At 43.3% G+C, this 21,746-nt stretch overlaps 1 protein-coding gene and 1 non-coding gene across 2 annotated transcripts in view; one reads left to right on the forward strand and one right to left on the reverse strand.

Annotated features, from left to right (window-relative positions):
* The window catches only part of ABCA13 (ATP binding cassette subfamily A member 13), a 557,155-nt gene that overhangs the window by 420,376 nt on the left and 115,033 nt on the right, over positions 1-21,746 (reverse strand). Inside the window, exons 18-23 of the mRNA XM_003797747.1 lie at positions 19,355-21,178; positions 17,309-17,418; positions 11,321-11,439; positions 3,487-3,659; positions 2,677-2,756; positions 1,722-1,843 (exon numbers count right to left, since the gene is read on the reverse strand). Of these exons, the coding sequence (XP_003797795.1) occupies positions 1,722-1,843; positions 2,677-2,756; positions 3,487-3,659; positions 11,321-11,439; positions 17,309-17,418; positions 19,355-21,178 (2,428 nt within the window). The remainder of the gene's footprint in view (positions 1-1,721; positions 1,844-2,676; positions 2,757-3,486; positions 3,660-11,320; positions 11,440-17,308; positions 17,419-19,354; positions 21,179-21,746) is intronic.
* LOC111727785 lies at positions 9,429-9,551 on the forward strand. The gene has a single exon (XR_002775253.1). It is a non-coding gene; the product is annotated as a U6atac minor spliceosomal RNA (small nuclear RNA).

Genomic DNA, 21,746 nt, shown 5'->3' on the forward strand with positions numbered 1-21,746 from the left:
GCCAATCTAGAAAAAGAAGGAAGAGATACTACAAACAATACGGTACTGCTGTCAACCCGCCAATCTAGAAAAAGACAGGGAAGAGATACTACAAATAATACGGTACTGCTGTCAACCCACCAATCTAGAAAAAACCGGTGTCCAAAGTGTCACCTCCTAACCTGGCATGAATTCCTTCCCTAGAACCCATAGATGCATGTAGGCCCATGGATATATTCAACTATCAAAGCAAATAACTTCATTATTTATCTGAATAGTAAGAATGCAACTTTTTAAATACACATCCCAGTTACCTAACTGTCCAGCTGTTTATGCACGGTAATGATTTACATTGACAAAGAAGCAGGAAAATATACACAAAAGTACAAAAAGAGCACTGCAAAACCAGCTATGCAGCAATACACCTTGTACCATGGGCCGCCTCCCAGCCCCGAGTGATAGACCGGCAGTGACACCCGGTGGCTGCTCGCTCAATCAGGCAACGGCCAAGAAAAACAGCTGAGCCCAGAAAGTAACCTAAGGCTTTGAATTTGAAAGGAACCCTACACTTTCGCTAACCTGACCCTTCTCTTGATGTACTCCTAGGTAGCTGCTCAAATTAATTCAGTCGGTGTTTAATTTCCCCCATTACAATTTTCTACAACTGAGGATTTGAAACCACAGCTATTCACCATTTCTGTACAAGGCAGCAACAGAGATGAGTGGAAGGAATTTCACACCTCCCCCCCCACCCCCCTTCAGTGGCCGTAAAATTCATGGTATCTATCTTCAAGAAAAGATGTCAAATTCAATTTACATAGTATTAAACACCATGAATCTTATGATAAGTAACTGGATGATACTGTAATTTGATTTGGAGTGTATCACTTTTAATTTATTTATTTCTTAATTTAAATTAATTCTTAATTAGTCTACCTGTCAGGCTTGCAATTAGCCCCAATTAACCAGAAGTGACAAGAAATTAAATGTGTGCTTGGACCCAGCTAACTGACGACCGAAATGTTTACTTGTGAGACTGCTGCCTGGTTGTTACTTCTGGAAGGTTCTCCATACAGAAAGGTAAAACCCCAACAGGAGGTGCTGAAAGAGCAGCACTCCTGCCGAGGATGGAGGCGACATCTGTGTGGCCAATGTGAAATTTCCCTGTTCCCCTCTTCATGGGTGAACCACGCCCTGATGCCACCCCTGCGTCTTACTCAGCCCTTGATTTGTTGCAATGGCTCTTTACTAGTTTTGCCTCCTCGGGCCCTCGGCGGGGACGCAGACGGTCACTCCTCACTTACTCTCGCCACCAGCCCCTGCGGCAGCATCCCGTCAGACTGCACAGCTGCTCCTCACTCACAGGACTTCATCACTGACTTCTCAGATAGTTTTAAGTGGTTTTCTTTTTAGATATTTTTGAGAATTTTGTGATACCTACTGAACCAAGAAGAAACCCCTTGGGTTTTGTGCATCAGGGTTGGAATTCACTGAAATAAATATCATCACTAATTTTATCCTTTATAACCCCAAATAAAGATAATATTATGAAATTAAGGCCCCAATATTTTGGCATGAAACAATGAAGCTTTTGGTTCCTTGCTTATTCTCTCATTTCCTTTCTGCCTCCAGTTATATCATCGCCAGCAACCCCTTCCCCCAGCCGTGGGAGGGGAGAAACAGAGGGAAAGGAGAGGGCCCCTTCCAGGAGCGCAGCAGACACAGGAGAAGCAGCACCACACCTTGGAGTGGGAAACATTCGCTTCTAAAATGCTACGGATAGTTTCATCTGAGATGTGGATGGAAGAGCGAAGCTCTTCGGTCAACTTGGTCACGTTTTTCATCAAATCTTTTACTTTCACATCTGAAAAATAAACAAAAAGAAGGAAGCTTTATAATAAATGTCGAGATTGTTACTGACTGGGAAAACACAACTTGGTGTTTTGTTTCACTCTATCCAGCTCATAATGGGCAACAATAAAGTCCAATCCTACTCGTCTAGGAGTAATGGGGATATTACATACACTACAAATACACAAAAATCCCAGGTGATGTGGTATTTTCTGTTCACTGGTTTATTCTCCAAGATCTGGATATTTTAAGATTTATTTCAGGAAGAGATTTTTCTTACAAAACAGCGACCAAGTGCCATAGAAAGCTCACTGCCCTACGGGTATTTACTTATCTCACTTTTTTTTTTAACAAAAAGAGTATCATTTAAAAATTAGCCAGGCATCTTCAGAGTTGACTCTACAAGAAGCAGCATGAATTGTATAGATTGAATAGTCAAAGAGACAAAAAATTATAGACAAGTCATCACTGACTTGTCCAGGGAGGCAGAGCTGGAGCAAGATCCAGACCACAGATGTTTCTCTTCCTTCCCTACTTGATTTTGGTACCCTGGGATTTTAGGATGTTCTTTTAAAACCTCAAATACATAAGGAGGCTGAAGCAAGAGAATCGCTTGAGCCCAGGAGTTTGAGGTTGCTGTCAGCTGTGATGCCACAGTGCTCTACCGAGGGCGACATAGTGAGATTCTGTCTCAAAAAAAAACAGCCTCAAATATATCAGGCCAGCCAAATGCTAAGTGATTATTTATCATGTATACCACAGTTTTTCGTTTTTGTGTTTTATTTTAGTAATATATTTGCATGAGAAACTAAATTTAATTTTTAATCAAGCAAAGTAAATACTTACCCTCAGATACTGTGAAATCACTAAGAAAAGTCATAATGGGGTTCCCTGATGACCAAGTCTCTTCAAGGCTTTTGGCCAACCTAAAATGGCAGAAAATTAAAGCTAAATTAGGCAAGATAAAACATCAGGAACAAGGTTGGAGTGAATAATACTGCCTCAGTTCCCAGGAGATGAGCTGGATAACAGGATCACATTTCCATAAAATTCCTCCAACAATTAGACACACGTCTCCCGGCACCATCTGTATGTGAATATCCATCAATACCCACATGCAGTACTTCCTCTCAGAGTCGCTGCCAAGCAAGATGAGCAGGGGAATAAAGATGCATAATAAATGGCTTTTCACTACTGAGAAAAGAATAGAGAGACTAGATCATGGGGCATATGAGAAATCATGATAGCAAGAGTCAGATAAACATAACTCTTTTTATGAATAAGTTGTCTGCAGAATACATAGTCCCTGACTCCCTCTTCCTGGGCTTGAAACTTCCAGAGCAAGCAAAATTAATCAAATATGAAGATAATTAGAAAAATATTTGCCTGTTCAAATATTGAATGTTATATTCCAACCTTAGATAATGAGATTTTGATCTCCTATCTTGATCACCAATAAAGTTAGCCATAGCCTCTGGCTGCTCTTTCATTTTACTACTTAATAATTTAGTCATAGAAAACTCTGATTTTGTTTAGAAAAAGGAAAGAAAAGGAAAGAAAGATGGGTATTAATAGTATGCAGTGCAGACTATTGCCTGAAATTCACCTTCTTTATAAATGAAATATGGCGGAGGCAAGAGAGGGATTGGAACATACGTTTGCATGAGCCGCTGCAAGGTGTCCAGGCCGGGCTGGCAGGTGCAGTCCTGGTCACTGGCGTTTTCCAAGCTGCTTTTGAAGTTTTCCAAGGTTCTAGAAAGATTTCCAAGGTTCCTGCCAAGACTTTCACAATTTAGCTGATTAGGCGAGGACCATATGGTTTTGATTTCCTGGAAAATAAAGCAATGATATAGGTTAGAAACATAAACTTACTTTAATGAGCTTAAGTCTGGTTTCTCGATAAACAAGTGCCCTCACTAAATACAGTTTATTTTCTGTAGTTTCCGGAAACTCGGAGAATGAACAGTCACTTCTGATGCTTCTCCGCATTGCAGAGAAGCAGAACATGCCTGCGGCTGGGAAATAGGGAGACCAGATTTTACTCCTGGCTGCGCCTTTAAACCAGCCAGGCAAGACTTCGTGTCCTTCCTCAGGCAGCAGAGAACAAGCAACGCCCCACTGAAGGGCCTGGCTCTTCGTTTCCTTACTCTCAGTTCCTAGGAACTCACACAAGTTAATAGGGGAAAAACGAGAATAACCCGATTTTTTAAATGAGCAAAGACATGATACACATTTCTCCAAAAAAGACATAAAAGTGGCAAGTAGGTATATGAGAAGGTGCCAGATATCATCAGGGAAATGCAAGTCAAAACCATAGTAGGATACGGCCTCACACCGGTTAGGGTGACTATTAACAGGACTACAAAAGATGACAAGTGTCATGAGGAGGTGGAGAAATGGGAACCTTGTACACGGCAGTGGGAATATAAGTTAGAATAGCCATTCTGGAAGACAGCACAGAGGTTCCTCAAAATAGTAAAACTGGCACTAGCATATGATCTAGCAACCCCATTTCAGGGTTTGCTAAATCCAAAGAAAATGAAATCATATCTCCAAAAGAGACCTGCACTCCCGAGGTCACTGAAGCACTATACACATCAGCCAAGATAGGAAATGAGTCCAAGTGCAAATTGACAGATGAATGAAGAAAGGGGACATGTTTTGTGTACTGAACATTACTTGGCCACACAATCAAAGGTAGTCATGCCCTTGGAAGCGGCACGGGCGAACTCAGAAGACAGTCAAGTGAAATGAGTCAATTGCAGAAAGAAAGAAAAATGCTGCCTGGCATGGTTCATACATAGAATAACAGAAATCGAATTCACAGAAATAGAGAGTAGAATGACAGTTACGGGGCGGGGGGTTATAGTGAGACATTGGGGGGGGAAAGAAAAACCCTTTGAAAAATAACCATGAACTCATAATAAATGTAGAACATGCATCACATGTGCAGTTAAGTGGCAAACAGCTAATTTAACATATGTGACAACCTTAGAAGCAGCACACGTATTTGCATCTGTGTCTACAGACACACGTATCAACCTATGAACAGTGAACACAGCTATTCTACCCTTTATAATTTATTTCATATCATCATAATTTATTTGCTCCATCACATTTCATTTGTATCATCTGTTTCTTACTGTAATAGGAAGCATAGTTCCAGATTATGCCAATTATGGGAAGGTGTCATATGTAGGTCAACACTCAGATAACATTTCTGTCTAAATAAAACTTGTAAATATTATTCTCAAAACACTGTCAGTTTCTCTTTCAGGAGAAAATCATGAATCGTTCAAGTGACTAGAGGGAGCCAACAAATGTATGTTCCAAGGAAAGTTAAATGTGAAAGCTGCTGAGACGTCGCGATGAGGACCCTGAGCGTTAGGGGGACTGAGAGTGCTAACCCGTGACCACAGCTCCGTCGACGTCTCCACCACCGACTGCCACCACCTCACCTCGTGGAGGAGAAGGTGAGCCAGTGGTCATCCTGCAACATGTGACCCCTGCCTCCAATTTATCCATCAGTATGGTTCACTTCCCACATTCACTTTTTCCCAAGTGATTTGGGGGTGAAACTAGAAAAGAAATTCTACAGGATTGTCCATCATTTGTTCAAAAATTGGGTACCCCCCAAGGGCCAAGCCAAGTGAGGCACTGGGGCTGGAGGAGGCAAACCCCAGCTCTGGGAGGTGCACATCTCAGCACACGTGCAGGGGACAAATGGGTTGGCACACGCAGGTGAAGTGACGGGTTGGCACACGCAGGTGAAGTGACGGGTTGGCACACGCAGGTGAAGTGAAGAAGAAGAATGGGAGGACAAGGCAGGAGGTTTGACGGGATGGCCTCACAGACCTGAACACAAACTCCTTCATGGTTTGGTTTTGTTTTTGTTTTTAGCAAACTCTGTTTGTTCTACCTTCTAAATGTTTCCAGAATCTGGCCACATTCTTCCACCTACTGCATATCTAGAACTTCCTCCTCTGAGCTCCATCCTCAACCTGGTAGCAGAGTGAGCCTTCCAAAGCATCATCAGATTCTGTTACTTACTGCGCCTTCTCGCTCAGTACACCCCCTTCTAGGCAATCAATCAGTTTCACTCTCAAGGAATGAAAGGCTCAGATGCAATTGCTTCCTTCACATTTTCTTTAAATATCTCACAGGTATTTCAGATTTACAGGCTAAAATGAAACTCTTCTTTCCCATCTCAGAGTCACTCTTCACTTTCAAATCTCTTCTCCCTCAAAACATTAAGTCTCCAGTGGTCGAATCCCACAAACTAGAAACTTTAGAAGTCTAAAAGTCACCACTTACTCTTCTCCTTTCAGCACTCCCTACAGACAATACGTTAACAAGCCCATTGACCTTTTCCTCTAAAATTCATATTAAATTCTACTTCTCTGCTTCTCTGTAGCCACCTTACACAACTATCCCTTTTCTGCATGACCACAATAGCCTTCTAACTCGTCTCCCTGCTTCAGTTCTTGTCCTTACAACACCTGACCTTACACTTCACCTCCCACCATCACACACTACTCGAGAAAACACACTTCTCCTATGTCAGTTCTAAAACGATACCAATTCATTCCTTGCTTCAAGTTTCTGCAAAAGGTGTTCCTCTTGTACGGGAAATTCCCTCCCCCTGTTTGAATTGACTAAGTCCTTCTTTTCCTTTATCAGCCTGAGTTTTTGCTATCGTCTAAGTCAGTGATTCTTGACCTTCCTAATGCCACAACCCTTTAATACAGTTCCTGTGGTTGAGAACTGCTGGTCTAAATGTTGGTGCCACTGCAAAATTCATATTTTGAAACTTAATTTCCATGCGATACTATGAGATGGAGGTGACTAGCTCATGAGGGGTCCACCCTATGAATGAGATTGGTGACCCTATAAAAGGAGCCAGAAGGATTTTATTTATCCCTCCCATGTGAGGACACATAGAAGTTACCATCTATGAGAAACTGGCCCTCTCCAGACATCAAATCTACTGATACCATAATCTTGGACTTCCCAGCCTCTAGAACTGTGAGAAATAAATTTCTGTTGCTTATAAAAAAAAAAAAAAAAAAGAAGAAGAAGAATAAAGAAAGGAAGGAAGGAAGGAAGGAAGGGAAAAGAATTCATAGGTGTGCCAAGGTCACTACCCCAAGCATCTGAGGAAAAGAGCACCAGGGGAGGGAAAATTTGGGTGAGAAGGTCGAGAGCCTTTGCCCAGACTGACAGAGTTGAGAGGCTGCCTGACATCTAAGTGTACAAGCCAAGGAGGTGACTGAACACACTGGCCCAGAGTTCAGAGGAGGTCTTAGCCGGAGAAGGAGATGTGAAAGTGGTCAGGAAGTAATTGGAACTTTTAGGAGAATCTGAATGAGACTGCCTGCTAAGTAAGCCCAGAAAGAGGAGAGGAGAGGTCTGGAGACTGAGCCTGGGCCACTCAGCATGTACAGGAACCAGGCGTGGAAGTGGAGGTGATCAGCCGGGGAGCCGGGGGTTGGGGGTCCTCTGAACCCAGTGCAGAAAGGCTGGGGAGAGGGCAAGTCTGTGTCAAGGCCACACTCAGACTCAGTCATGTTGGGTCACCTTGACAGGACGGCCTGGTGGAGTGGTGTCTGCAACCTGCTGGGCCTAACAGTATGTGATCAGCTCAGCCCACTCTCTGGTTTTTCTATCTGTGGCAGGACTCAAGGACAGGCAGACTCCTTTCCCTTCCTTTCCTTTCCTTTCCCTCCACTGCCTGCTCTGTCCTGAGAGACACAGCCTCCTCCAGCTTCCCCTCACTCATTGTCCCTAAGGACAGGTGCATAGACCTAGGTCATTGTCTGACCATAACCACAGGAAAAAGGGACATGATGGCCCCAAACTCATGCAATGCCTCCACGAGGCAGAGAGACTTCTGGGCCCAGTCCTGCGTCTCCAATCTGTGTGTCCATTTCTGATAACATGCTCTTTCTCCTGAGTGTGGATCTTTCTGAACCTTCCCCAGTTTTCTCCCCCAAACATTTCACAGGCCCAGTATTCTCCTTCCTCCTTGGAGGCCCCTCTTTGTAGCACACTGGTGCACAGATACAACAAAGTCATAACAGTAGGTATAGACGAGTGTCCCCTGAGGAGCCACTCACTTCTGAGAACACGGAGTGAATTAAATTCATAGCACAAGGGATTCTGTCATGCATGGAACATGCCCTTGTAGGAAGGAACCCCTAAAGTTCATAATCTGTTACTATACACAAATGAATTTTACTCAATGCATTTATAATTTTCCTGCTATAGATGTCATACAAGGTAATAATTTTGATGTAGAGAGGATTATAAAGTAGAAAGTGTACATTCCACCCCAATATTGGGAACCAATGGAAGAAAAGTTCCAGCTTTCTTCAGCACAAGTGTACCAGGCTGTAAGGAGAGACAGCCAACACACAGGAGGAGGTGGACAGCACTCGACTATACTTGGGGGCAGGATAAAATCACCATATGGAAAAGATGGCACATGCCAGTCCCTCCCTCTCTGGAGAGATCGGGCCTGTAGCAGTCCAGGAACTCACAGGGAAGTGTGCACAGGTGGGCCTAAAGGTCTAGATTTAGGAAGGTGACAGGAAGCCCATGTTCCACCAGGGGTTCTAGCCACAGTCTCCGATTCAGCTTATCCCAGAACTTTTGAGACTCACTGGGCACTCGCTTTCATTTTTGAAATTTTGTTTCTATCCCTATTCTACTCCTCATTGCTACCTTCTACTGTTTGGAACAAACCATGGAAAAGGGTATAGAACTTACACCCTGAACTTGCATCCTATCCTGGTGATTAGCTGAGACTTTCACTTCCAATTGGAATTCTGTGTTAGCACTAAGAAAACTATATGCTAGAATATTTATTTAGATTTTGAAAAACTAAACGCGGCATTGTGTCTTTTGCCTACCACTGCCAGGCACTCATATTCCACAGCCTGGAAAGATTTATATGTCATATTTCTACAAGTCTTATACATTTGACCTACAGACCCATCCTAGAGGTCCAACAGCCTGAGATAACCAAAGTTCTATTTCATTACTAAAGACAGGCACTTGGGCTCTTTATCAAAATGAACTTAACTATTATCACCCAGAATTGTTGACAGTTGTATAACTACTTGAACTATAAATACAGTCCTTGAATCTTTTTGTTTGTTTGTTTTTGAGATAGAGTCTTACTCTTTCACCCAGGATAGAGTGTCCTGTCATCATCATAGCTCACAGCAATCTCAAACTTTCAGACTAAAGCAATCCTCTGCCCTCAGCAATCCCAAGTAACTTAGACTACAAGCACCTGCCACAACAGCTGGCTAGTTTTTCTATTGTTAGTAGAGACAGGGTCCCACTCTTACTCAGGCTGGTCTCAAACTCTACACTCAAGCAATCCACCCACTTAGTTCCTAGAGTTCTAGGATTACAGGAGTGAGCCGCTGAGCCCAGCCTGAATCAGTTGTTTTTAACGCTGAAGTCTCTTGCCTGTTTAATCATCACAATGTTCATGCAGGACTCAAAAATTTTCTGTAAGGCTTTTTTTTCCTGTGTATTTAATACCTGACAAAGATCTGCACAACCTGGAAATAAGAAATTGTTATCTAGTGCTGTATGAAAGGAGAGAAGGTTAGCACTCCTCTTGACAAGGATAGAAGAAACTCTTGGCCCTGACAACACGTTTACAGTTCAGACATGGCCATCATGGTGGTATCTAACCATCATGCTTTGAAGCCCATAGATGATCTAATAATTCACACTCACATAGGAGAAAAATTCATTTTAATTCGAGTTGGGGAGAGGGGGAACAAGAGAGAGGGAAAGGGGGAATTGATGTGCTCCTACTTAACGTGCACAAGGTAGGGCACACCATGTGGGTGTGGGACACAACTACAGAGGGACTCTACCTGATACATTCAAATATTGTGATCTGGCTGTTTGTACCCTCACATTAAGCTGAAATTAAAACAAAGAAAAATCATAAATCCTAACAGATTTTAAGTGGGATTTCATTTTGTATTTTTACTACATATTGGAATAATGTTAAGTCCATTATTAACATTAGAAATAGTGTTAATCAGTTTGTCTAGCCACTCAGACCTTATTAGCTAAAGTGAGCCATGAACTACATGCCTAGCTTCAGGGAGGAGCATAATCCTTCCCTATGTCCAGGAAGGGGAAGAAAACTGGGAACATTATTGAGCCCTAGTAAAGCTATTATGCTACCTGAGAGATAAAATGGTATTTTTATTTTAAAAACTATCCTGTTGCCCAAAGAAAATTTAAAAATGTGGTTGTCTAAATAACTTGGTGTGAACATGACCGGTAACTGGGGCTACAAAAGCAACAGTCTCTAGGGACTGCACAGGGCTTCCTGCTCACGGGCTCCGCTCCACCAAAGGCCCCTTTGGTGATTAGCACTCTCCTTCCTTCCTTCATTTCCCAGAGAAGAGGCCGTCCACACCCTTACCATGCCATCTTTGATCCTCTTGCCATCATCCATCTCTCTGCTTTCTATGATAATCCAACACTCACTAGATAGATATATGATGGGCCAGAGTTACTGTACCACAAAAGCAACAAACAACATTTGGAACTGGATTTACAGGAAAGAAAGTCCTCAGCCCACTGTTGATTGGATAAGCCCACTGTGCAAGCTTCTTAAGCAGGACAGACTTCCTGCTTTTGAACCCGGTGGTCTTTAATTCTAAGGCAAGAGAATAGGTCGCAGATAAAAATCACATCATCTGTCCAGCTTTGTTTGGACAGACCCTGCATGGAAGCCCACTGGGCACTTGTCCAAATCAAAAAAAAAAAAAAAAGGGCTGCTGTGCCAGTTCCCATTTAGCCATTAGTTCTCAGGGCTTGGTGGTATATTTGATTAGTTACAGCCCAGTAATGGGATGGTAAACATTTACAAATTAACTCTCTAGGAAAAAAAGAATTGTATTTGTAGCACTTGCCAATGTCCATGGTGTAAATGCTCCCACATGGCTAGTTCAAGCTACCAACCTGGTCCTACTGGACACAGAACTGGAAGAACTACCCAGCAGCACAAACCATATGGTATCTCCATCACCTAGATTTAACAGGTACAAATAATCTCAGAAGGGTAGAAAACAGTGCAACATACTAAGACAATTAGGAAGTGAGGAGTCTCGGGTATATATTACTTTTGTTTTTAACATGATTTATTTCATCGTAAGTTTATATAATATGATTTTTAATTATGTCTATGTTTAACAACCAGATTGCAAAATTCCTGGAAACTAACAATCAGCTCTCATTACTTGGTGCCTGTCAACCTGGGATACCACTGGGAGAACCTGTGAGGCAGGAAGGGTGAGCAAACGTTCTGCAAGGCTACCTTCCAACAGACCATGAGTAACACAGCTGCTGTGGCTAGAGGCACCATGCAGCAAGCTTGGATGACCTGACTGCCTTGTAAGGGCCCAGTGTAACTAACATGAAATCCTCTGAAATATAGAAGACAACAAACCTGATAGTGGTCACGTGCCAAAGTGACACCTTGGATGGCAGATAAAACGAGATGCCGTATCCCACCTTGCTTGCAACTCAGAGTAGCACACAAAATGTCCTTGGTCAAGGAAGGGTTTTCTGCCAGAAGAAACACAGAGAGAAGTAATTAGTAATCAGTCCTCTCTTAAACTAGCCACTCTCACAAAATCATTTTTAAAAGATTCAAAATGATAAAAATTTCTGAATTATCAAGATTTCTTAAATTATCAAGATGAATACACAGGTGATGAGGGCAAAACTATGCCTTTTGAGTTCCAAATGTAATTAAATAAAGACTTGGTTTGTTTGGGGTCTAATTAATTTTGTAGAAATTAACTTCTTCTACCTCCCCAGAATGGAACACTTCCTGTATTCCCTCCTTCAGGGCAGTGAAGGACTGTGTGACTTCACAACAGTGGACGTGTGTATTACCCATGTGCAATGTACCCATTCACCCCAGATAGCCCAGGACAATATTGGTTTTATGAACAGTGCACGCTGTCATTCTCACAAGTGCCTGGGTTTGAAGGAGGAACTACGTACACACCTATTTGTGGTCTTCCTCATCTGCTGCCCTCACAAGGCATGGACTAGAAGACACCCATGCCCCTCACCTGTGCATTGGTCCTCACAGCAACCAGTCTCTCCATGGGCTCAGCTTGAATGCCAGTGACCCACAGTTTGTGATTCATGCCTTTGTCCAGCCTCCACCAGGTCAGACCCAGGAGAGTGCCAGGCTCCTCCCTAACTGGGCCCATTTCCATCTCACCTCTCCAATCTCCCTTTACTCTGAGCTACAGGGCTCTACATTGCATCCAAAGCCTTTCTGCAGCCACAGGCTGCCCCATCCCCTCAGCACCCAGGCCCCATGTTCCTCTGCTTATGGCCACCTGCTCAAGGTTCCACTATTGTCTTCCTAAACCTACTAACATTTCAGAGCTCTGGCTCAGGACACCTGCCTCTCCCCAGCCTGGCCAGGAGCCCCCTGCCCTGCTGCTGTGCAGGTCCCGGGTGCTTTCCCCACTGTAGGATGGCCAGCTGCACGGTTAACCCACAGCACAGGACTCCCATGCACCTCGGGGCTTCCTCACCTCTGCCTTCCTGTCATTCTGGCTCCTGGTACCTGGCTTTTTGCCTTCTAGCTGCTTGGTCATGACAGAAAATAAAATGTATTTTGATGAAGAATACCATCTTTTTGTATTTTTTTCAATTAAAGAAAAAGTTAAATTCCGACTTCTAAAACATTACCTTATTTCTCAAAAGTAGTTTTAAGAAAACAGTTTTGGCACATTACTAAGTGAAGAAAACCCTTCTGAAAAAGGTTATATATTGTGTGATTTTGACTCCACGACATTCTAGAAACGGTAAACCTGGGGAGACAGTAAAAATATCAGTGGTTGCCAGGGGTGGGGGAAGGGAGGGATGGAGAGGCAGAGCGAGGAGGACCTTCAGGGCAGTGAAGGACGGTGTGACTCCGCAACCACGGACGTGAGCATCACGCGTGTACATCACGCATGTGCATTACACAAGATGGTAGCACAGGAGCGCCCCCTGATGGGCACTGTGGACCCCATGATAAGGATGTGTCAGCTCGCTCTTAGTGGTTAACAAATGCACCACCGTGGTGGGCGTCACAGCATTGATCTTTACGCATAAATGAACTCTCTGCTTTGGAGAAGACAACCTGTTTAGAAATTACACTTTTCAAGCCAGAAAGAACAGGAAAAAGCTGACATATAAAGGCGTGGCATTAGGCAAGTTGTGAGCTGTGTCCACCCTTTCTTTCCTCAATGTAAAATGATGATGTGGACTAGACAGCAACCACACCCGGGATTTCTGCAAGCGTGGACCAGGGGTGATATGGCCACAGGAAGCTGTGCTGAGCTGTCAGGCCACCTGGCCCCAATCTTCCCCCACATCTGATGTTGCCTGGCAGCTGGCCCCTGAGGGCAGTTGACAAGTGTCCGGACTCTAGTGAAAGCCTGAGGGGAGCTGTGGCTCCTCCCACTCTCCCAGCCCCTCTCTCTCCACTTCACATTGCAGCTTCTCATGCCTGGTTCCAGCACTTCCTACTTGCTCGCGCCCCTCTTCCTGGCTCTGCGGACACATTCAGACACCTAGCTGTGGCTTTCCAGACCACATACCCCAAACCCCTCCACTCTGCACCCTCCAGCCCTATGGACTGGGATGGGCTCTGACTTCTTCACCCAGAAACCCCGAGTAACTCACTCACACCCTCTGGTCTTCAGTTTGCCAGACCATGAAACTAGAAGGCCCACTGAGGGTTTTCCTTCAGCCTACTGGCCTCTCCTGCAACTGTTGTTGCCATATATAAAGCATTAGATAAGGGGAGGAGTTATGACAACATCTCTCATGGATTTCCTGAACTCAGCTCTGTGGCAGGGCACAACACTTCTTCATTCTCAATAATGATAATAACAACTGATTCAACTACTATTCCTTTTGTGCAATAGAAGAGGAGCCACCTGCTCCTTTTGATCCATTCCACCTCAAATCTTTGTGGGGTGGCCCTTTTACCTTTTCTGGATCTGACACTACCACACCTATGATGGGGTGACAGCTCAATAAGGAAAGTAGGGTGGCAGTTTAAATATCAGTCATGCTCGAGTTTCCTTGAAATAAAATATAAAACTTAAAAATTAATTTTCTGTTACTAATGTGATTTCAAGTATGCTATATTAACTTAGAAGCTACAACACAGAATGGCAAAATAAATATAAATTCTGGCCTTAATAAATGTTTAATTCATTTAAAAGCCATTACACTAGCTGACTATGAAATGTCAAAATAATTAAGTCTTCAAACATGGCTGAATTCAATATGCCAGATAAGCATGTGCAAAGCAGAAAGAGGTTTGGATTCTGCTGGAGCGTGATTCCACATGCTGAGATCTTTCACTGACCATCCTAAGGTGTCCTTAAATATGTAATACTCTGTCACTTTATGTTCAACCATATCGCCAGTGTTCACACCATCTAATGTGACATACAGATTGTATTTTAAAAAAAACCCACACAGAACCCCTCTGTAGCAGCTGGGGTTTCATCTGAGCAAGGTTGTCTTGCTTCCCTCCTCCCTCTGTTTCTCAAGCCAAAAAACTAATCGATCAATTCTTGGGTCTAAAGAAATGTTTGTATTACAGAAAAGAGGTGAGTGGGTAGCTTACGGCTGATTCCATGACAGTCCCTAAATTACCAATTCCCATGTGGAAACAGGTCTTTATAGTCTGAGAAGGGTTTTTCCCAATGGTGTACAGGGAGACCCTCCTTCAGTTTGCACCATGACCAGGAAAGGGAACCAGCGTGCAACAGGCACCCACGACAAGTGAGGCTCTGGAGGTGAGTTGCACTTGTGGCCCCGTTTTATTTAACCCTCTCAACTGCACTTTGAGATAAGGTGTCACCTCATCCCTTACTCAAGGCTCCCAGAGACGCAGTAGCTACCCTGAGGCACTCAGCTAGCCCAGAGAGTCAAACGTGGCTGGTTTGGTGTAAAGCACCTGCTCCTTTCGTTACACTACTTTCATACCACCGCTTGTAAGTGTCAAGTTTGATCCTGCACCTGCCGATGTGTGAGAATGATGACACCTTACCAGATGCAACGGTGAATGATCACAAGTGGCCCATTGTGTTACCAAGGAAGCAGGTTTGCCAGACCCCAAAGCCTGTTGTGTACATTAACCCAACCGTGGCAAGTGGCCACCTAGTGCCAGCGCTCACACAGATCCATCCAATCCTTCTACACATATTGATTGATGCCTTCCACGCCCATGTCAGAGTGTTTCTAGAACCTGAAGAATGTGACAGTGGATGTGGCAGACACACGTTCTCACCTCTCAGGTCTCACCCAAAATGTCCCACACAGATCTGTGACCCAGGGGCTCCTCCTCTCCTCCTCCTCTCACTTTCACCTGGACCACCTTATTTTAGCTTCTTCCTAACATTTATCAGTACCGGAGTTTATCTTACTTCTTTGAGTTTATTTTTATTTATTTATTTATTTATTTATTTTTATTGAATAGTAACTATGTACATTGATGCACTTCTGGGGTACAGTGTGGGGTTTTCACACACAATCTGAAAAGCATTTGACATGCTGGTTCTGCCTAAGGCTCACTGCCCCTCACTTCCCCTCTCCAATGCTGGTCTGCACTCCGGGCCCCCCTTCTGGGGGGGTGGGTGTTTGGGTGTGCACCCACTGTGCCTCTTCACAGGATGCCAGACTCTTCTTTCCACAACATCCTCCCCTGCCCCACTGGGCCAGCTCAATAGTACAAAATGGGCCCAGAGCACACAGAGGCCCGTCCGCTGTCTCCTGCAGCAGAACATTCCCAGGTGGACGGATTGCTTGCTTAGGGAGCCCAGTGAACCCAGATTAAGCACAGATGGGCTCCTGGCTTTCATTTATACATTCATTGAACAAACATCAATCCACATCTCTTATGTTCTAACCGCCATACTCAGGGTTTATAATGATCAACAGACAGGCACTGTCCTCATGCTATAGAAGAGACACTGTTTCATCACCAGAACTATTGCTGGACTTTATGCTGAGTATGATGGAGGCACACAGTTTATCAACAGAGTTTACCTTCCACAAGATTACAGACTACAAGCAAGGAGGTCAGGCCACTGGGGTGGGGACCGGGGAGCCCTAGCAGGGCTACCTGACCTCAGTCAGGCCACCACGGGGCAGGATCATCTGAAAAGCTTTCCAGAGGCAGTAACACCTAATCTAGGATGGAAAATAAAATAATCTAATAGTAATCTAAGTCGTAACAACAATTGCTCAGTAAGCTGGGGGTAAGCAGGAGAGCGACATGTGGGATGACAGGGCTGGAAAGCACAGGGAGGCCCGGGCAGCCTGCAGAGCTCCACACAGGGATGAGGGCCTCGGGTACATGTGACTTCTCCCTTCCCTCTTTTCATCTTGGTTTGATCAAATCCACCTGAGATTCCCCCTTTCTGCTTCCAGCCCCTACTCGCTGTGCTCAGATTCATCCACCAGCATCCACTGCCCTCAGCCAGCTCAGAGCTGTGGCCCAGCAGTCCCCTGAACTAGAGGCCAGCAGCTCATGTGCACATGTGAGTCACTTACACAGCCACAGCCCATCTCAAGGCTCTGGATGTGCTCTGAAGCCTAAAATTGGCATATCAGAGAACCCTCTGAGGCAGCTCATGGAACTCTCAGCAGTGGCAGCGGAGACTGCCCTGAAATACACAGTAGTGGATTTGTAAAATGGTCTTAGCAGGAAAATTAACTCACGTACAACTGAATCACTCACTATTGCTGGATGTTATACTGCGTACGATGGAGGCACATAGTTTAGCAACAGACAGAGCTTACATTCAGCGAGATTACAGACTACTGCAGGAAAATGAGGGACCAAAGACTAGCAGGCAGGAAGAACTTCTGAGGAACTCAGGTTACTACACCGGGCACCTGGCACACAGCGAGGGAATGCATCCTCCATGCCAGGCACAGATGCGCACAAGAGATTACAACATGGTTACTATCTTCAAAAGATGGATTCTCGTGGGGGTGGGAGATAAGAAATAAGAGAAGGAATGACATATGTACAGGATTGCATTTGCTCAGTCTCCTTCATATCCCTGCTGGTGAAAGAGATGGGGCAGTCCTTCTAGGTGAGATGCCTCTGCTCTGGGCCAGAGGGCACAGGTGGACTTTAGATAGGGCAAGTGCGCTCTGTGAGCAAAGACACGAAACCCAGGAAGCCCAGCACAGTGGTAGGAAGGGGCAGTGCAGTTTGGCTGTAGCAGAGGCCTGTGGTAGGGATGAAGTGGGAAAGGGTGGCCCAGAAGCCAGGCTCAGAGGCTGTGCTTTGTTCTAAAAGCAACTCAGCAGCAAGCTGCAGGTCTCCCTGACAGCCAAGCTCTGAAAACTGGAGCAGGGCAATTATTGAGCACTTCTTACATAAGCAGCCCACCTGCAAAGGCCATGAGCACATGCAAAACCGTCATCTTCACTTTCTGCAGCATCTTGATGGCCGCTGAAGGCTTCACAGGATGCCGGGAAACTTGACACATCTCAACAACACTTAGGAAAAAGATAGACAAAGGCATCAAAGGGTGAAAATCTGCATCCCGTATGCATCTGTATAGTGCAGAAGGCTGAGAATTCCACACATGGAAGGACTGTCCTCCACGTATAACCATAGTCATTTTCCAGGAGCGTAAGGAAAACACAGATAACACAGTCTAGGTGTTTAGAAAACTTTATGTCTCCTACTTTAGTTCAAAACATCAATTTAGTTGCTAGTAAAAATATTTGCTTTCTCTTCTTAATTTATTCTCTTAAAGTGAAATGGTAAATGATTAAAGGTGTCAAAACACAATGGTATACAGAGCTTTGGTGTAAATTTCCTCTATGGAAAACTGAAAGAGTTGAGATAAATGCTGAGATGATGGAAAACGGGGAAATTTGGAGCAGAACACTAAAGTCAAACAGAGTAGACTTCGGGGTCAGAGGCAGTGAGGAGAGAGCAGGACGCTCTGAAAGTTAGCAGTCAAATTCAACGTAGTGATGGTTCTCTGTGCCAATGGACACCTGTGTCGTTAACTGAGGGCATCATTCCAAGCTTTGAAAATAATTGGATTCAATTGTAAGAGGGACTTTACCTAACAAATGCAATCAGTGTGACCTGATTTCTTGTACCCTTAATGAATCCCCAACAATAAAAAAATAAATAATTGGATTCAAGGTACAGCTCTATAGTAACAGAACTAGCAGAAAATAGGTCAGCTTGTCTGGCAAATGAAGGAGGATTGAGATGGTACCTCAGATCTCCACGTGGAACTGAAAGAAAGGTAGGGCAGGCAGGGACAGTGACCTGTTCAAATACAGAATGGCCACATACAGAACAGATGTGTGGGGCAGCTGCAACATCTCTGGGACTCTGCACGCCAAGAGGCACAGTCCTCCAACCTAAGGCAACAGCCTACTTGCCGAGCTTGACAGCTAACAGGACTGGACCTCGTAAGTACAAGTTTCCATTGACCTCACGGTCAGGGACAGAAAGGCTCAGAGGTGGATCAGTCATGTAGAGTTGGGCTGAATCTAAACAAGGCAGAAGCCACTAGCTTCCTGGACCTCTCCTGTGCTCAGTTACAACCAGAAACACAGTTTTCTGCATGAAGGGAACAGCTTCATATTCTTGCCCACATATTAGATAAAATAATAGGACCTTCAGCTGCCAGAGGATGTGAAAGAAAAATAGCTCACAGCAATCTCAAACTCCTGAACTCAAGCAATCCTCTTGCTTTAGCCTCCCAAGTAGCTAGGACTACAGGTGCCCACTACCAGGCTTGGCTAGTTTCTTCTATTTTTAGTAGAGACAGGATCTCACTTTTGTTCAGGCTGGTCTTAAACTCCTGAACTCAAGTGGTCCACCTGCCTTGGCTTCCAGGTAGCTGGGACTACAGGCACCCACTACTACTCCTGTCTAGTTTTTCTATTTTTAGTAGAGATGGTGTCTCACTCTTTTTGAGGCTAGTCTCAAACTCCTGAGCTCAAGCAATCCACTATAATACTAGGTTTATAGGAAAGAGCCACCACACCCAGCAAGAAGTTTTACTTTTGAAAATACTTTTGAGATATTCTGAATACATTCAAATCCTACTTAAATTCCAAATGATGAGTGAAACAGTGAAAGACTGGACTGAGTCACTCTACCCTGGAAGCCAATGTCAGGGTACAATGAAAGTTGAAGCTGAGAAGAACCATTTACCCTAGTTCCATGTAATTTCTGCATGGTTCTATTTTAAGAAGAAAAAAGGAAGAAGGAAGAAGGAAGGAGGAGAAGGAGAAGAAGGAGAAGAAGGAGGAGGAGAAGGAGAAGAAGGAGGAGAAGAGAAAGAAAGAGAGAACGGAAAAAAAGGAAAAAAGAAAGAAAGAAAAGAAAGAAAGAAAGGAAGGAAGGAAGGAAGGAAGGAATGAATGAATGAATGAATGAATGAATTAGGTGTTTTCTTACCTTTGGTCTGTCAGTGAGATTTTTTGCCAGTATTTAGTTAATGCAAATAATCCCTTCAGGTATTTCTCAAAACGTGATAATAATTTGAAGCCATATGAAAAATTGATCATCTCTTCCTTGGTCTTGTTCTCTTTTTCTGATGTGACATTCTTTCCAGTGGTTGCATTAATCAAAATCTCAAAAACTGGTAGAAACAAAGTTCTTGTGGAATTTATCCACTGGCTGTTGTTTGGCAGAAGCCCTTTCCGCCAAAGAACTAGTCTACTTAAAACAACCTGGACTGCTTTCTCAAGTTGATGAGTTATGTTCTGAGTCAAAGATGTGTCAAAAAATAAAACTTTACTCAAATCATCCCCATAGCCGTTTTTAATTCCACTGGAGGCCTCCACAACTGTTTCTATGGTTTTCAAAAGGTTATGTGGATGCTGCAGAAATGTCAGCAACAGATTAAAAACATCCCAATGATCCTTCTTTAAACTGTTCCAAAGAGGTTCTAAGCTGAGATCAATCACCTTTTTCAAGTAAGACCCTATTTCTGTGCTGTTTTGTGATAACATTTTATCCCAAAAAGAGATCACTTCATGAATTACTTCCCATCTTATGTCTTGAGGGTAAATCTTTGTGGAAGTTGGATTAGGATGTAAGAAGTCCATTTGATTGGTGATATTATTTATAGGAACTAGGCAATCTAGAATTCCTTCCCAGGAGTTGACTGAATCCAGAGAAAATGTTTGGGTCCCATTATTAAATGCTACCACAAGACGCTCCATTTCTCCCAAGTTGATTTTTGTGGATGTTAAAAATTCAGCGATTTCTTCCAAAGTATCAGAAAAGTCCTCGGATTGGTTCACATATGAGAGTATGAAGAATGACATATTGAAAACATCAGAGTCCTCTGATACAGAAGGTTTGACTCCAGTCCTTCCAAATGCCAAGTCAAGAAAGGGTTTCAACAAGACATTTATCTTTTCAAATATGAAACCATCTACTTTTTCCCAAGTAGCTATTTGCTTCAGGAGATGTTGAACACCTTGTTGCATGATGGAATAGAGAGTGTCAAAGAATTTCATAGCATCCTTGGTATCAGAGACAAAATGAGCTTTAAAAATTTTGTCAATCTTCAATGAAACTTTCTTGGCCAGTTTAAGGAGCTTCACAATAGAATCCACTAATGTGGCACGATCTCTCAGGTCAGCACTGTCATTCAACAGCATGGCCAGAGTCTGAGACATTTCTAAAAGGGGTTCTGGGATAAAACTTTCTTCACCAACTCTTGAAATAGCACCAAGTAATCTCCTAGTAATTTCTAATGTTGCACTGTTTCTTAGAAGGAATGAATTATTTATCAAGAAAAGCAAATCTGTAAGATTAGCAAGTACAACTTCTTGGAGTCTAGGATACAAGGTACGAAAGTCCTTATTAGAAGAGTTTAAAAGAGTATCCATAAGATTTGCTGTTTCTGCTGAACATTCTCTCACAAGGGAAAGAGCTGACCTAAGATCCTGATTGAGTTTGAAGAGGTGCTCAGAATTATTCATATGAAAAAGCAATTGACTCACCACTGCAAAAAAGTCCAAATTATTTTCAGTCTTATTTTTCATGGAGGTTTCCCTTAGAAGAGTGTTAACTAAATCCTGCATGAACTCCAGTCCTCGGTGACTATCAAAATAAAATTCTCCACTGTCTAATCCAAATGAGTTTTTGATTAGATCATATATAGTCTCCTTTAAACTTGAGAAAATACTAATCCATCTGTCTTCTTTCATCAAGGTAAGAAATTGATCCAGTTTCAGAATTTCTAGAATTTTATCTTTTGGGACAAAACTGTAAAAGTTTCATGTTTAATACATTAGCAATGGAAAGATTAAAATACATCATGATTTTTATAATTTTGTTTTACGATAGAGTCATAATACTGTTGGAGGATAATACCGAGTGAAAGATGACATGGTAAAATAATTTCAGATGAAATTTAACATTTTCTTGCCAAATAATGCCAAGAGTGAAGAAATTTCATAAACAATTTCAATTCCTTGAGCCTAGCAACTTAAAAAGCCACATACTTTGCTCTTAGAAAACAGGACAAAATGATTACAAAGTGATTCCTCAATGTAAAAGATAAATCTCTGAAAAAGGGGTAAGCATGTTTTTATTTGTATGGATTTAAAAATATGAGTGAAACACTTAGACACTGTGATGGCTTCATGATCAAATTGGCTAGGCTGAAATATGGAACCCCAGAATGCCCTTTTCCGATATGTTTCTGGTTTGGGTGGGCTATAAGGGAGATTCCCTCATGAGCAGTGGAGGATGATAAATGGGAGTTGGTGGCCATTCTGTAGCATAAATATACCATTTCCAGGATAGTTTCTCTATGCTGCCAGGAAGGGAC

The sequence above is a fragment of the Otolemur garnettii genome, unplaced genomic scaffold, assembly GCF_000181295.1.
Source record: "Otolemur garnettii isolate 467f Iridium unplaced genomic scaffold, OtoGar3 scaffold00123, whole genome shotgun sequence".
Taxonomy (NCBI): Eukaryota; Metazoa; Chordata; class Mammalia; order Primates; family Galagidae; genus Otolemur; species Otolemur garnettii.